General features: G+C 38.1%; 1 protein-coding gene across 1 annotated transcript; it reads right to left on the bottom strand.

Moving 5' to 3' along the window:
- Positions 1 to 7,072: 7,072 nt before the first annotated feature.
- On the bottom strand, positions 7,073 to 11,128 carry LOC107820345 (E3 ubiquitin-protein ligase SINAT5). The gene is made up of 3 exons (XM_016646612.2): positions 10,663 to 11,128; positions 8,178 to 8,564; positions 7,073 to 7,682 (listed from the first exon to the last, which is right to left on the bottom strand). Exons 1-3 carry the CDS (start codon positions 10,906 to 10,908, stop codon positions 7,320 to 7,322), a joined length of 996 nt encoding a protein of 331 aa, XP_016502098.1. The 5' UTR covers positions 10,909 to 11,128; the 3' UTR covers positions 7,073 to 7,319.
- Positions 11,129 to 12,387: the final 1,259 nt, after the last annotated feature.

Consider the following 12,387-nt stretch of genomic DNA (forward strand, 5'->3'; position numbering starts at 1 on the left):
ACATTCCCTGATTTCACCTTTTAGCCCTTTTTATCAGCTGCTCGTCCGATTGACGCCTTGGTTGTCTATCTGCATCCAACCTTATTTGTTTGATCTGGGCTCTGAGCATTTCATTTTCTTGAATTAACATGTTCCGCTTTCCCAGATCGGTAGCAACTTGCACGTTGTGTTCGTATTTCAAGTTTTCCACTTGTTGCTTTAACCTGCTGATTTCGGTGCAATAGCCTCTTTCTTTTGCTAACCAATCCCACTGCTTTTGTGATGATTCGGTGAAATTCCGGATGTGGGGTCTCTTAGCTGGCCTTTCATGCTCGAGTTCCCTTCTGTACCATGCAAGGTAACCTGGCGCCGTTTCTCCTTTGGCTTGATCCCGCACGCAAGTATCTGATTTCAAATATTGTCCCTCATTCCAGATTTGGCGAATCTTTGCTTCTGGGAACTGTCCGTTAGGACTTATCTCAACTGCTTGAGTGCTTAGATCTTCCTCATGAGGTACTGTCTGGCATCTTCCGAACTGTCTTAAAACTCGGCAGGGTGCGTAAGGTTGAATGCTTTTAAGCCCCATCAGCAAGAAATGAGTTTTAGCCGCTGACATATATAAGACCTCATCAACGGGCAACCATCCCAACTTCCATTGTATTTGGCTGGCAGTAAGAGCTTGAAAGAACGAGGTCCAAGTCAGGACTCCTTCGGGCAAACTGATCTCTTTGGCTCTCGCGTACGATTCTTCTATGCGGGTCTTTTCCGGGGAACCATGGCTCAAAATCTCGGAATGATGGCAAAGGTGCTCGGTCATCCATATCTGCAGGAGCAAGTTACAACCTTCGAAGAAATTTCCCCCAGTTTTACAAGTTGTGAGAGCTCGAAAGATGTCAGATACCACTATTGGCGCGAGAGTGCTGCCACTTTGCGTGAGTAAAGTGCTGGCGACCCCAGATATCTTCAAATCAATGTTTCCATCTTTTCTCGGAAATACCAGAAGACCCAGAAACGTTATTATGAACGCCACCCGTCTGTGCTCGTCCCATTTCTGACGAACTCCTTTGCTGCACAGTTTGTTGATTGGATTATTGAATCCCCCCTCGTGACCGTATCTATCATATATGAAGCATGGAGTACAGAATCCGGCTGCTAGATCCGGGTTGTGGACCGTTCTAGGTATTTTCAATGAATCCAGGAACCGATGTGCCGTGACGACTCTTGGGGCGACCAAGTATTTTTCCTTCAACGGGAGTTCAGTATTCCCGATGTATCCGGCCATTTCTTCCAAAGTTGGGGTGAGCTCAAAATCAGAGAAATGGAAAACATTGTGCGCCGGGTCCCAATAGGTAACCAAAGCTCTTATGATATCTCCCCGAGGCTGGACTTCCAACAGACCCACAAGACCTTTCAAATATTTCTTAACCTCATTTTGTCCTTCAACACCTAGATCATTCCACCATAGCCGTAACTTGACAGGGATTTTGGTCATTATTGAAAAATGTTCATTTTGCATCGTGCTCATCCTGCACATTTATTAAGGTGATTTTAACAAAATTGACTGACTCAAAAAAAATATATATATATATTTTTAGAGAGGACCAAGCTTTTCCCACGGCCTTTAAACACTTCGGAGACAAAGATTTTAAGGCTGTGCGGGTCTAAAAAACGCTAAACAAGACCCAAAGGTGGCTTGTTTATGCAAAGTCAGCCTTCCGGCGTCCCTTTCGGGAACATTTGGCTATTTATGATAAAACAATGTCACCTGACTTATTTACGACTCTATTAAAAATTTGACACATCTTTTATTTGTTTATTTACTGATTTTGGCTATTTAGAAAAATGGGGTTGAACCCGATGAGGGTTGCCTACGTATCTCACATCCGGTGAGAATCAAACCGGCGTAGTTCGGGCATATAGGAAAAAAAAAAAAGAAAAATCGAATAAACCTAGAAATCAGGAATGCGTATTTTTTTTGAAAAGAGATAAAGATTAAAAGAAATTATTTTTTTTTATATTATTTGTTTTGGAAAAATTTGGACTATTAGTCTGAATTCATAAAAGGGGTACTACGAAAGAAACAACACATTTTTTTTAATTTTTTTTTTTTACTTTTAAAATAAATTACCCCTTTTTTTTTGAAAGTGATAAAAGAAAAATTTTTATATATTTTTTTTAATAACTCTCAATAAATAAGACAGTTTTGTTTTTTTTAGAAAAATTCCGGCGAGGTTTTGACACTACTTGGACATTGGTTTTATTTTTCAAAAATAAGTAATTATCTCCCCTACGCTGCTATTTTCCTCTTTTTTTTTAGGAACCGGTCGACATGCGGAACTGAAGCAAATAAATGCACAACACATAGGAATGCAGCATGATGGTCTTTTCCATTTCTGGTTGCCTGTCCTAGACGGACCCAACCCCTGTGTTGAGTCCCCTAAGTCAAATGCAATATGATGCAAACAAGCGTTCCTACTAGGGATCCGGCATGAAGTTTCGTTATACTAGGTTTAAACCTTGGTATATGTTCTAGACTGTGTACCCGAGCGGACAACTCGAGTCGAGGAGGGGGCTACGTACCGGGGACCCGCGAGATCGTCCGGCTTTGTAACTTGTCCAACCTCTTTCTTATTTCAGGTATTGACACTAACAGAATAGGGAGTCTCGACCAGCGAGCTTCTCCCCGGAGGTAAGAAAAGAAGGGTTTCGGCACAGTTTATATACAGTTCAGATAATATCAAAAGCGGAAAAAGACAGCATTTAGCACTTTTATGCAAAACATGTAATAAAGATCAGATAATAAACCAGATATAACAATTATTCTAAGCTCGAATTCTTGGACCCTGAACCAGTGGTTCTGGGTCGCGTCCCCAGTAGAGTCGCCAGAGCTGTCACACCTCCTTTTTGCGCGCCCGCCCCGAAGGGTTAAGATGCGCGAGGGAGTTTTTCCAATTTAAGTGACAATATTCGAAATGGGATTATTTATTTAATTCAGAGTCGCCACTTGGGAAAGGTTTGGCTTTTGGTGTCCCAAGTCACCGGTTTATCTTGAATCCCAAATCGAGGAAATTTTCGACTTTTCCAAATGAAGTCTGCGAACCAGAAATTCTAAGTAAGGAATTCTGTTGACCCGAGGGAAGGTGTTAGGCACCCTCGAATCCCGTGGTTCTAGCACGGTCGCTTAAATTGTTATAATGGCTAAATATCTGATTTAAATACATGTTATGACTTACGTGCTTTTATTAAGTTTAAAACCGTTTTTTTACTATTATCATTTATTTTTATAGAATTGCAACGTCGTGAGAATGCATCTCGAACCACGTCACAATCAATGCACCCGTGATCGTCAACACATTTTGATTCCGTTGAGATTTGGATTTGGGTCACATCAATGTGCACCCGAGTTTTAAGAATGTAATTTAATTAAGCCGTGCCTAAAGGGTCTAACGCGTTATTATTTTGTAGAAGGCCATGAAATTCACTAAACGGCCTATCCTGAATTCTAAATAATTATTATGGTTATTTATTGAGGGGCCCGCAATCTTGCATTTTTATTTGGCGAGGCTCATCTTTATTTTAGAAAGGGTATCCTAAAGTGGCTACATTTCTAATGCATTTGTCTCTAAAAAGAAAGGATTACGTGCTAATTACATGCTTGACCAGCTTCGGATCCTTACTTGATTATCTGATTTTTATGAGGCGTGAATTGTTTAGTGCCTTATTTCATAGATGAGCATGTTGCTAAATTGTCAAGGGAAAATTAACATACAAGATTAATAAAACTGTTAAAAAGCTTATGATAAATGTTCTTCAGATCTAAGTTTGAAACTTGCTTATTTAAACCAAATCAGTGGAATTAACTTATCGGAAACTACTACTAATAGAGTTTGAATAGGATCCTGTGAACTATTTACAAAGATTCAATAAAACTAAGCATCATATTTGGCAAGCTTAAAGCAATCTTTTCTATACATGCGGAATGTCAGTTTAAAATTACCTAATTATCTATGTGTTAAAGAACACTCATGCATTCCTCGTTAGACAACCCCTTAAACACATGAAATCACAATTTAGGACGAACTAAGCTACGGTTAAGTACAAGGCTATCTAACGTGTTTCTTTATTGAATTACAAACTAAACAAATTACACAGATCTTAATAACATTTGTAAAACTGTAACTGCAGCAAACGAATGATTAAACTCCTGCATATCTTTGATTTCATGCTTTCATTGTTACATCAGATGCGAAATCTTAGTATGTACCTGGATGTCGGATACAACAGCAGAAGCAAGGGGTCAGCAGGACAATAGAAGCAACACCAAACAACAACAGTAACAGCAGGTACAAAATCCCAATGCAAGATGCAGTTATAGCCAATGGGAAGAGGTAACAAAATGACAGCAACAAGCAGGGGAATGGGCTCAGAACTCAAACGGTCTAACTCCAAAAGAAAACAAACCAATAAGAACCAAACAGCAGAAAACCTGACTGATACTTGAGAGGAAATCAACACTTATTTGAAACAGGTCAAACAAACTGGGAATCGAACAATTAGCAGGAAGAAAAGACAGTTTATGCTTTCTGTATAGCCACCCTCTATCTCCTTTCTTTCCAAAATCCAAAATCAATGTTCAGTTTTGAACTTATGCTTGAATTATCAAAAGAAACCTTTTCCAGTTCCCTCTATCTCCTTTCCTAACATCAGGTGGTATTCTTTTCCTCTCCTCTCTGTCTGTGTTTTTCTCTGTCTGTCCCCCTCAATATCTCTGTCTTATCAGATGTCCTCCCCCTATCTCTTAATGTGCCCCTCTTTTATAAGCCTCAACATCAAACCTTTTACAGCCTGTTAAATTAATCAGATACCCCTCCCATGTGCCCCTTTCTTTTCAGTTTCCACTCAGCTATTTAAGTATTAATCCCATGACATTCCCTTGGCAGGCTTTAACTTTTCATTTTATTATCTAAAAGCAAGTATGGGCAGTAGAATATATCTGACAGCATATACTGTCAGATTGTTTAAAACTTAAAGGCTTCTTAATGCAGAAAAACAGGCTGTGCACAAGGCACATGAGGTGCACCAATGCACATGCTGTGCACGAGTGCACATGCCTTCCAATTCAGAATTTAAACATAAACAATCCTTTTTTACATTGACTGATCCAAATCAACAGCTATAAGTAAACAAAACTGGTTCTGAATTGATTTCAACAAATGTTCAACAGAAGCAAATCGATTTACTATGCTCAGACAGTTGAAATTAATTGAGGACACATGTCGACTCGACTATATTAGTATTAACATACACAATCGTAGCCAAAAATCAGACATTTAAACAGTATTGATACATGGTTCGCATTATACTGACTAAGCAGAAATACACTCGAGGAGTCAACTAGTCAGTCCAAACTCGAAAATCAGCTACTTGCACAAACAAATACATAATGCCTTATCAGAATAGGAGGGGGGAATTTAGACAAACAAAAAAAAGAGGTTCAGGCGAAGTGGTTGAAGCACAGTTGATAGAGGTCAAGGACATAAACAGCAAACGAACAGACCCTTACAACAATCAAACAACTAAGAAAAGAAAGAAAACTCACCTTAAACCGCAAAAAGATCAAAACCTTAACTCGGACTTGGTCAAGCCTTTCTTAAGGCTGAACGGACTTTAAACGAAGTGTTTCTCAGACGAGAAACACTTGGATTAAAGTCCATTAGACCTTAACCTCTTCGATTCGAACGGATATGGACCAGTGACGAAGAACCCACAAATTCCAAAACTCAGATCTGGGATTCATGCTTCCCTGATCAGATTCGGACCAAACCAAGTATGGTTTGGTCACGAGGGGGGTCTGGGGAGTGTCTGGTATGAAACTGGGGTTGGTTGGGTTAGATCGAGTTTTGACTCGAATCTTCGAATGAAGATTCGAGGACCTGGGGGGTGATTCGAACCATGGGGTTGGTAGATTTGGGTTCAGGATGGCATGGGGGTTCTATGGTGTTCAGGGGAAGGTCACCGGCATCCATGCCGCCGGCTTTCATGGCGGAAGTACGCAGGGGCGGCTAGGGTTTTAGGGTTGTTTGTTTGGAGACGAAGGCTGGGGTTCGGATAGGGGGGGCAGGGTAGTGTTAGGAGTTTATATAGTTAGTGAGCAAATGGATCCTGGCCGTTAGATGAGATGAGATGAAGGGCCAGGATCCTTTGGCTAAACAGGGACGACGTCGTTTCAAGGATAAAGGTTTGGGGTCGGTCCGGGTGAGACGGGTCGGGTTTGTTGGTGGGTTACGGGGGATTGATCTTGGCCGTTGATCAATCTGAGATCAACGGCCCAGATCACACTGGGCTAAAACGTCGTCGTTTGGATGTCCTGGGTATCGGGTGGCCTGGACCGGGCAGGCCTGGGTCTTGGGCTGAGTTTGTTGGGCCAATTTTAACAAATTGGCCCAAGTCCGGAAGGGGTCTTTTCCTTTCTTTCTTTTTTTTTTATTATAAAAACACAAAACTAAGTAAAATCAAATTAAAATAAACACCTAATACAATTATTTGCACACACATTAAAATGATCCAAAACAGGTAAAAATTAAACAAAACAAAATCACGGGCAAAGATGCCTGTTCATGCTTTTTCTATTTAACAACCATGTTACGGTTCAGATCATGCATGACACGTACATTTTTTGTATTTTGTTTTAATAAAGTAAAAATGGGCCAAAGTCATAAACAGTTAACGAAGTGCCATGTAAAAATCTCAAAATTGTACAATGGGATCAATTGTTGTTATTTTTTATTTCTTTTGGAGCGATTGTCTCGTGAAACAAAAATCACGTGCTCACACTGATGGTAGAAGACTAGTAGTTGAAGGAACCCTTCGATGACATTTTCTATCTTGTTCTAAGGATTTTATGCATGTTACCATGTTTCTTAGCCAAATTTGAAGTTCCTCTTTGCTTTCAGTCACCCTTCATTTTTTGCTGTCAATCCGTTTGCGCTTCTACAATTATAATGAAGCCAGAAACTTGCAGTACAGTGTTACAACAAAGAGATGGACTACTCGTTATGAAAAATAACTACTAACATATCTAAGGCACATAAAATTGACAAGAAAGCTTATTAATTGATGGATAACAACTTAGCTGTCGTACATCTTTTTGATGAACCTTCAACATCTTAATTTACTTATGACATAGCCAAGAAAGGAGAAGTAAGAGTCAAACTTGCACTATTGTGTAACAGATGTCCACCGATACCACAAGCTATGAGTCTTGGTGGTAACATTAGCCAAAAGATTCAGCACATAGGAAAGAACAAAACCCAATAGGTTTTGAGATGCAACCCCAGCAATTAGCTACAGAGGTTGGGAATGCATGTTCCTTCTTCTGGATTCTGTTGTTCCTTCCATATTCTTCCAGTCACCCGTAGCTTGAGCTCCTTTCTGTCCCCACCGGAGAAGAATAGGGCCATGTTACGTTGTATTAGGAGCCCGTCATGGCTATCCCTAACTTTCCTATGACTGTCTCTTATACTTCGGGGTGTACCTTCCCAGATAAGCTTCCTTCCATTTCCCCCTACTTCCAGGCTGTAGCTGTAGTTTCGTGCCTCTGTCTCGTCTCCCATAAACCGAAGGAATGCCATGTATACGGGTGCCATTCCAAGCTGAAATGCTTCAAAATGGAGACAGAAGTACTGACCAAAACAATTGAAAACCTGAAAAAGGTGACGGAAAAGGTCACTCTAAATTTGAATATAACAAGCTTTAGGAAATAGTTCTGAAACGAGGAACAATAACACGTTAAATGAGGTATGAGATGTGACTCGCAATTTTAGTAGCAGGAGCAGCATGAGTAATATTCGGTTCAGATACCTCTTTGAGCAAATTTAAACTGAAAAAGTATATGGACAGAGAAGTCATACACTTAATGAGATACTTCAAACTGGGACAGACCATCAAGTGTGAAGAGAATCCTATTGAATGCAATTGCACAGCAGATGAAATAACTATAACTTCTATGCAAGGGCCTAAAATAGTGCCTACTAAAAAAACTATATACAGAGTGTTGGTAAGCCATTACCCAATTTTTACAAGTACAACTATATACAGCGCCTTAACAAAAATTTAGATCCTCAATTTAATAAAGCTGTCAAAGACTCAGTTCTTGACATGATTACTTGAAACCCACAAAAAAAAGATAGTCAACTTACAGTTAACATCCACGTGGCATTTTCCACTTCCCGAGGATTAGATTTGACATAGCGATGGTTAAAAGTGCATCCAGAGTGCATGTCTACCTTGTGATCATCCTTCAAATGAGTAACCAAATAAGGAATATCACCAACAACTGCACACTCCGACCCAGCATACGGGCAGTTGTATGGTCTAAAATTACACGCTGACTCATGTTTCAGCTTACTGTAATAAGGAAATATCTCAGGACATCCAAGAGAGCCATATTTGCAAGGCAGCTCAAGTGATTCAGCCACCTTTTCTAGTGCTAAACATCTGATATCGCCAAGCTCCTGTCTACAAGTGGGACATCGGTTGTGTACTCTCGCTTTACACGTTGAACAGATAGTGTGCCCATTGTGACACTGCAGCAACAACATATGAAATATCATTAGTATAGTATACTGATGAAAGTGATGACATTGTTAAGATTCATTAGAGCTCCCAGTTAACATTAGCTAAATTCACTTTGGTTTAACTTGTTGTGATGCTCATTTCAGTATCTGTGTTTTGTGATGTAGCCTCTAAATTTCCACAGAATTTCACAACTTTAGGGTTCAAAAATCTCCTTTTAATTAGAGAAGAAGTTAATGCATCACTTTGGAGGCATTAGTAGCTAGAGACTACCCTAAGATGAAAGTGATCTATATGATTCAAACCATAGACACGTTACACAATACATAAAGGACAAGGGTATTTTTAAAAATAATTCATTTTCCATTCAACTAATAAACCGAACACATAATACAGAAGTACATTGCTGTGCTAGCCATAGACCAGAGGTATTATAGTGATGCTTTTCTACCATTACCCAAACAATCCTCCGGCGTGATAAAAGACTCCCGAATCTGAAGAAGCTAATCTTATCCTCACTAGAAATATAAATACTCAAAGTGCAAAAACATATTCCAACTACCAAAGATGGAATTGTGCAAGATGAATATAGGAAAAATCAAATGCCTCAGAGAAAACCTCTAGGTCAAGATAAATTAATACTAAAAATGCTATAGCCTATCAAACCATCAAAGAAAGATGCTTTTAAATATGGAAAGTGGTCTTGATTCTAAATCTTTGGCTTTACTCCCGCACTGATTCCTTGGGGTATACTCGGATGCTGACAAGAGGATTTACCCTACTACAATCAGAGTGCTGATAATTTGCAACCCTGTTAAGAACTTAGACTTTTCAGTGCTCACACTTTTGTTAAATCCAGGAAGCTGTTGGAACCTAATTACTTCTGAAATATGATTTAACTGAATACAAACCAAATGAAGATAAACTACCAGCTACTAAACCAGCAATTGGAGAGGTAAAAGTCCTCAGTGGCACCTTTACTAAGACCGAAAACAAGGCGACACCCATCACATTCTGAGTTATGAATATTAATTCAGCACAAATACTCCACCTCAATGCCCAGTCCTAAATTTCTTTCCGTAGCTACCTTTTAATATAAAACATAACTAGTGTTCCCTGATTTCCTATTTTGAGGACAGTCAGTCTTCTTATGACCAGCTTCTTTGCACTTCCAGCACTTAATTAATGCCCGTTATAAGTTAAATGCAATGTGAGTGTGCAACCGCTCCCATTAGTCATTGGAGGGGGAGCCTTGGCGTAACTGGTGAAATTGGTGTCATGTGATCGGGAGGTCACAGGTTTAAGCCGTGGAAACAGCCTCTTGCAGAAATGCAAGGTAAGGTTGTGTACAATAGACCCTTGTAGTCTGACCCTTCCCCGTACAACGCGCATAGCGAGAGCTTAGTGCACCGGGCTGCCCTTTTTTTTACCTTAAAAAAAAAAGCACTGTAGAAATTTTTTACATGGAGTAAGCAATACAAACCAGCAGCATGACTCACTAAGTCAAAAGTTGTGGAAAATTTCTGAATTATTGGTTGATGCCCTTCTTCCTAAATCACTTCAGCGGACTTTTCAGCCATTCCCTAACTCCAAATAGACAAGAATCCGATGCAAAACAAACTCATGAAACCCATGTAATGCCTCAAGGTCCTAAAAGTAGGGGGGGGTGGAAATCCTCAAATCTAATTCATTTACTAACTACAAAAAAATAACCAAATTTACACCATCTCACCTCGCTCTCAGCCTATCCGCCCAATAGAAAAAAATCTATAAAAATTGAAAGAAAAGAAAACTATAATTTAAGGAAAAAGATCTCGTGAAACAATAATGCCATAAAAACGTGTTCGTAAAATTAATCTAGGAAAAAACTAGTGAAAAATATATAGCACAGTCCAAGGAAAAAATTAATCTTTCCTCAATCAACCCCTCAAACAGATCAGGGAAACAAAAATTTCAGAATAGCACAATGTGGAACATCAATTTACCAAACAAAATCCAATCTTGCCTCAATAAAGGGAAAACACAAAACCCAAAATTGCAAAATGTGGAAACATAATTTACCAAAACTTGTTAAATTATCAAAAAGCAAACAAATTGAAAAGGTGGAACCTGATGGATGGGAGGGTACATAGAATTGGTACAAACAGGGCATTCAAGAAGCTCATGAACGCTAGTAGCTGGATTTATAGCAATTCCCCCTTTATTGCTATTCCCATCACATAATATGCTGGTGCTATTGTTGTTATTGTGGGCCGTCTTGAACTGAGAACGAATTATATTTATGTGTTGAGGAATCTCATCTTCATCTATAATACCATCTGAAGATGATACACATTCAATGCTATCATACTCCATTTAATATGTTCGACTCTCGATTCAACAAAATCAAGAAATGATTCAAAAATTTGTCCTTTGAGTATTTTCTGGTTTTGGGTGAGATGAATTTCCTGGAATTATTGATGGTTTTTATGGGGTGTAAGTTACAAACAATTGTTTGATTTTCAAAAGAGAAAAATAGGTAAACAAATGGAGCGGGGTGGTGGGGAGGAGGGTTTGGAATTTGTCTTTGGGGAAGGAGGAAAAAGGATGGTGCTTCTTCCCTTTTGTCTTTTTCTTTCTTTTTTTTAAATCAATTAATTAATTATATGTTAATTTAATTTAAACTAATTGAAGTCCATTTGTATCAATGATCTAACTTCATTCTAATTCAAGTTTAAATTATTCTAATATAAAATAATTTTAATTAATGTCATTCAAGTATCAATGTATGACTTGTTCACACGAATATGGTTGGACCAATTCACTCACCATTCGTCTAACTTCCATCATTGTAATTTTTAAAATTCTTAAATATTTACTTCTCTTACAATTTGAGTTCGTTTTCATCTTTTAGGTTAAATGGTTAAGATTTTAGATTTTCATTATATTGCTTTGACACGAATATGGATGCTAGTTGTTAAGAAGTTACAACTTTTTGTTTCTTTTTTCAATTCTATGATGGGAAGAAAATACTCAACTTATTTCACATGATTAAAAACAAATAGAATAAAACATGTAAGTCAACACCAAAGTTTAATTATTTAATTGAAAATTAGTGCCTTATAGATTTTTGTGGGTTTTTCGAACCATAGCTCCTAGTAGTTAAGTTGGTAATTTTCATTAAGTCAATTTGTTTGGTTAGCTTTACGAAAGTATTTAATTTCTTGACTATATTAGTCGCCAAATTGAATAACTAACTTGCATAATATTAACAAACTAAATAACTTTATTTTTTAATATTATGTGTTCGGTTTGTTTTTTTTACACTAGAAATATGAAAACGAAAAAAGAAATAAACACAAATGACATGGTGCTATTTAGGGGCAAAATCACCTTTTACAAAGGGTGGTCAACTAACCATTCTTTACCGAAATATTATGAAAAATTACATTATGCATATAAGTAAAATACTGATTTTGGATGTATAAAATATATATTGAACACCCTTTATCGAAAATTTATTTCTAGTTCTTTCAAGTTTAAACATTCTTGAAAATATTTCTGACTTCACCACTGATGCTATTAGGTTATCATCGTCTAACTAAAAACTCGGCATTTAGTGGTTCAATCTAGTTGATTTCTGAAAGTATAAAGAAGTTTAGCTCATAATAATTTTGTGGTTTGTTGTATGAGAAAATTAACAAGAATTAGGTTTCACAAAGCATCAAAAGGTACTTTGTGTAATTTAGTGGAATAAAAGCAAGACTTGGGTTAAAAGTTACTTAAAGTGGATTGGCCACTAGCAAATAGTACCTGCATTAGTGGCTCAAGAAAGAAAAGAATCAGTCCATCACT

This window comes from Nicotiana tabacum, chromosome 7 (assembly GCF_000715075.1).
Source record: "Nicotiana tabacum cultivar K326 chromosome 7, ASM71507v2, whole genome shotgun sequence".
NCBI classification, from domain to species: Eukaryota; Viridiplantae; Streptophyta; class Magnoliopsida; order Solanales; family Solanaceae; genus Nicotiana; species Nicotiana tabacum.

Excerpts from the sequence above, each read along its gene's own strand:
- LOC107820345 (XM_016646612.2), bottom strand. The coding sequence starts at position 10,908 with ATGGAGTATGATAGCATTGAATGTGTATCATCTTCAGATGGTATTATA. Across the intron at positions 8,565-10,662 it reads TGTACCCTCCCATCCATCAG|TGTCACAATGGGCACACTAT; the intron begins GTTCCACCTTTT and ends TTGTTGCTGCAG. Across the intron at positions 7,683-8,177 it reads ATGCCACGTGGATGTTAACT|GTTTTCAATTGTTTTGGTCA; the intron begins GTAAGTTGACTA and ends CACCTTTTTCAG.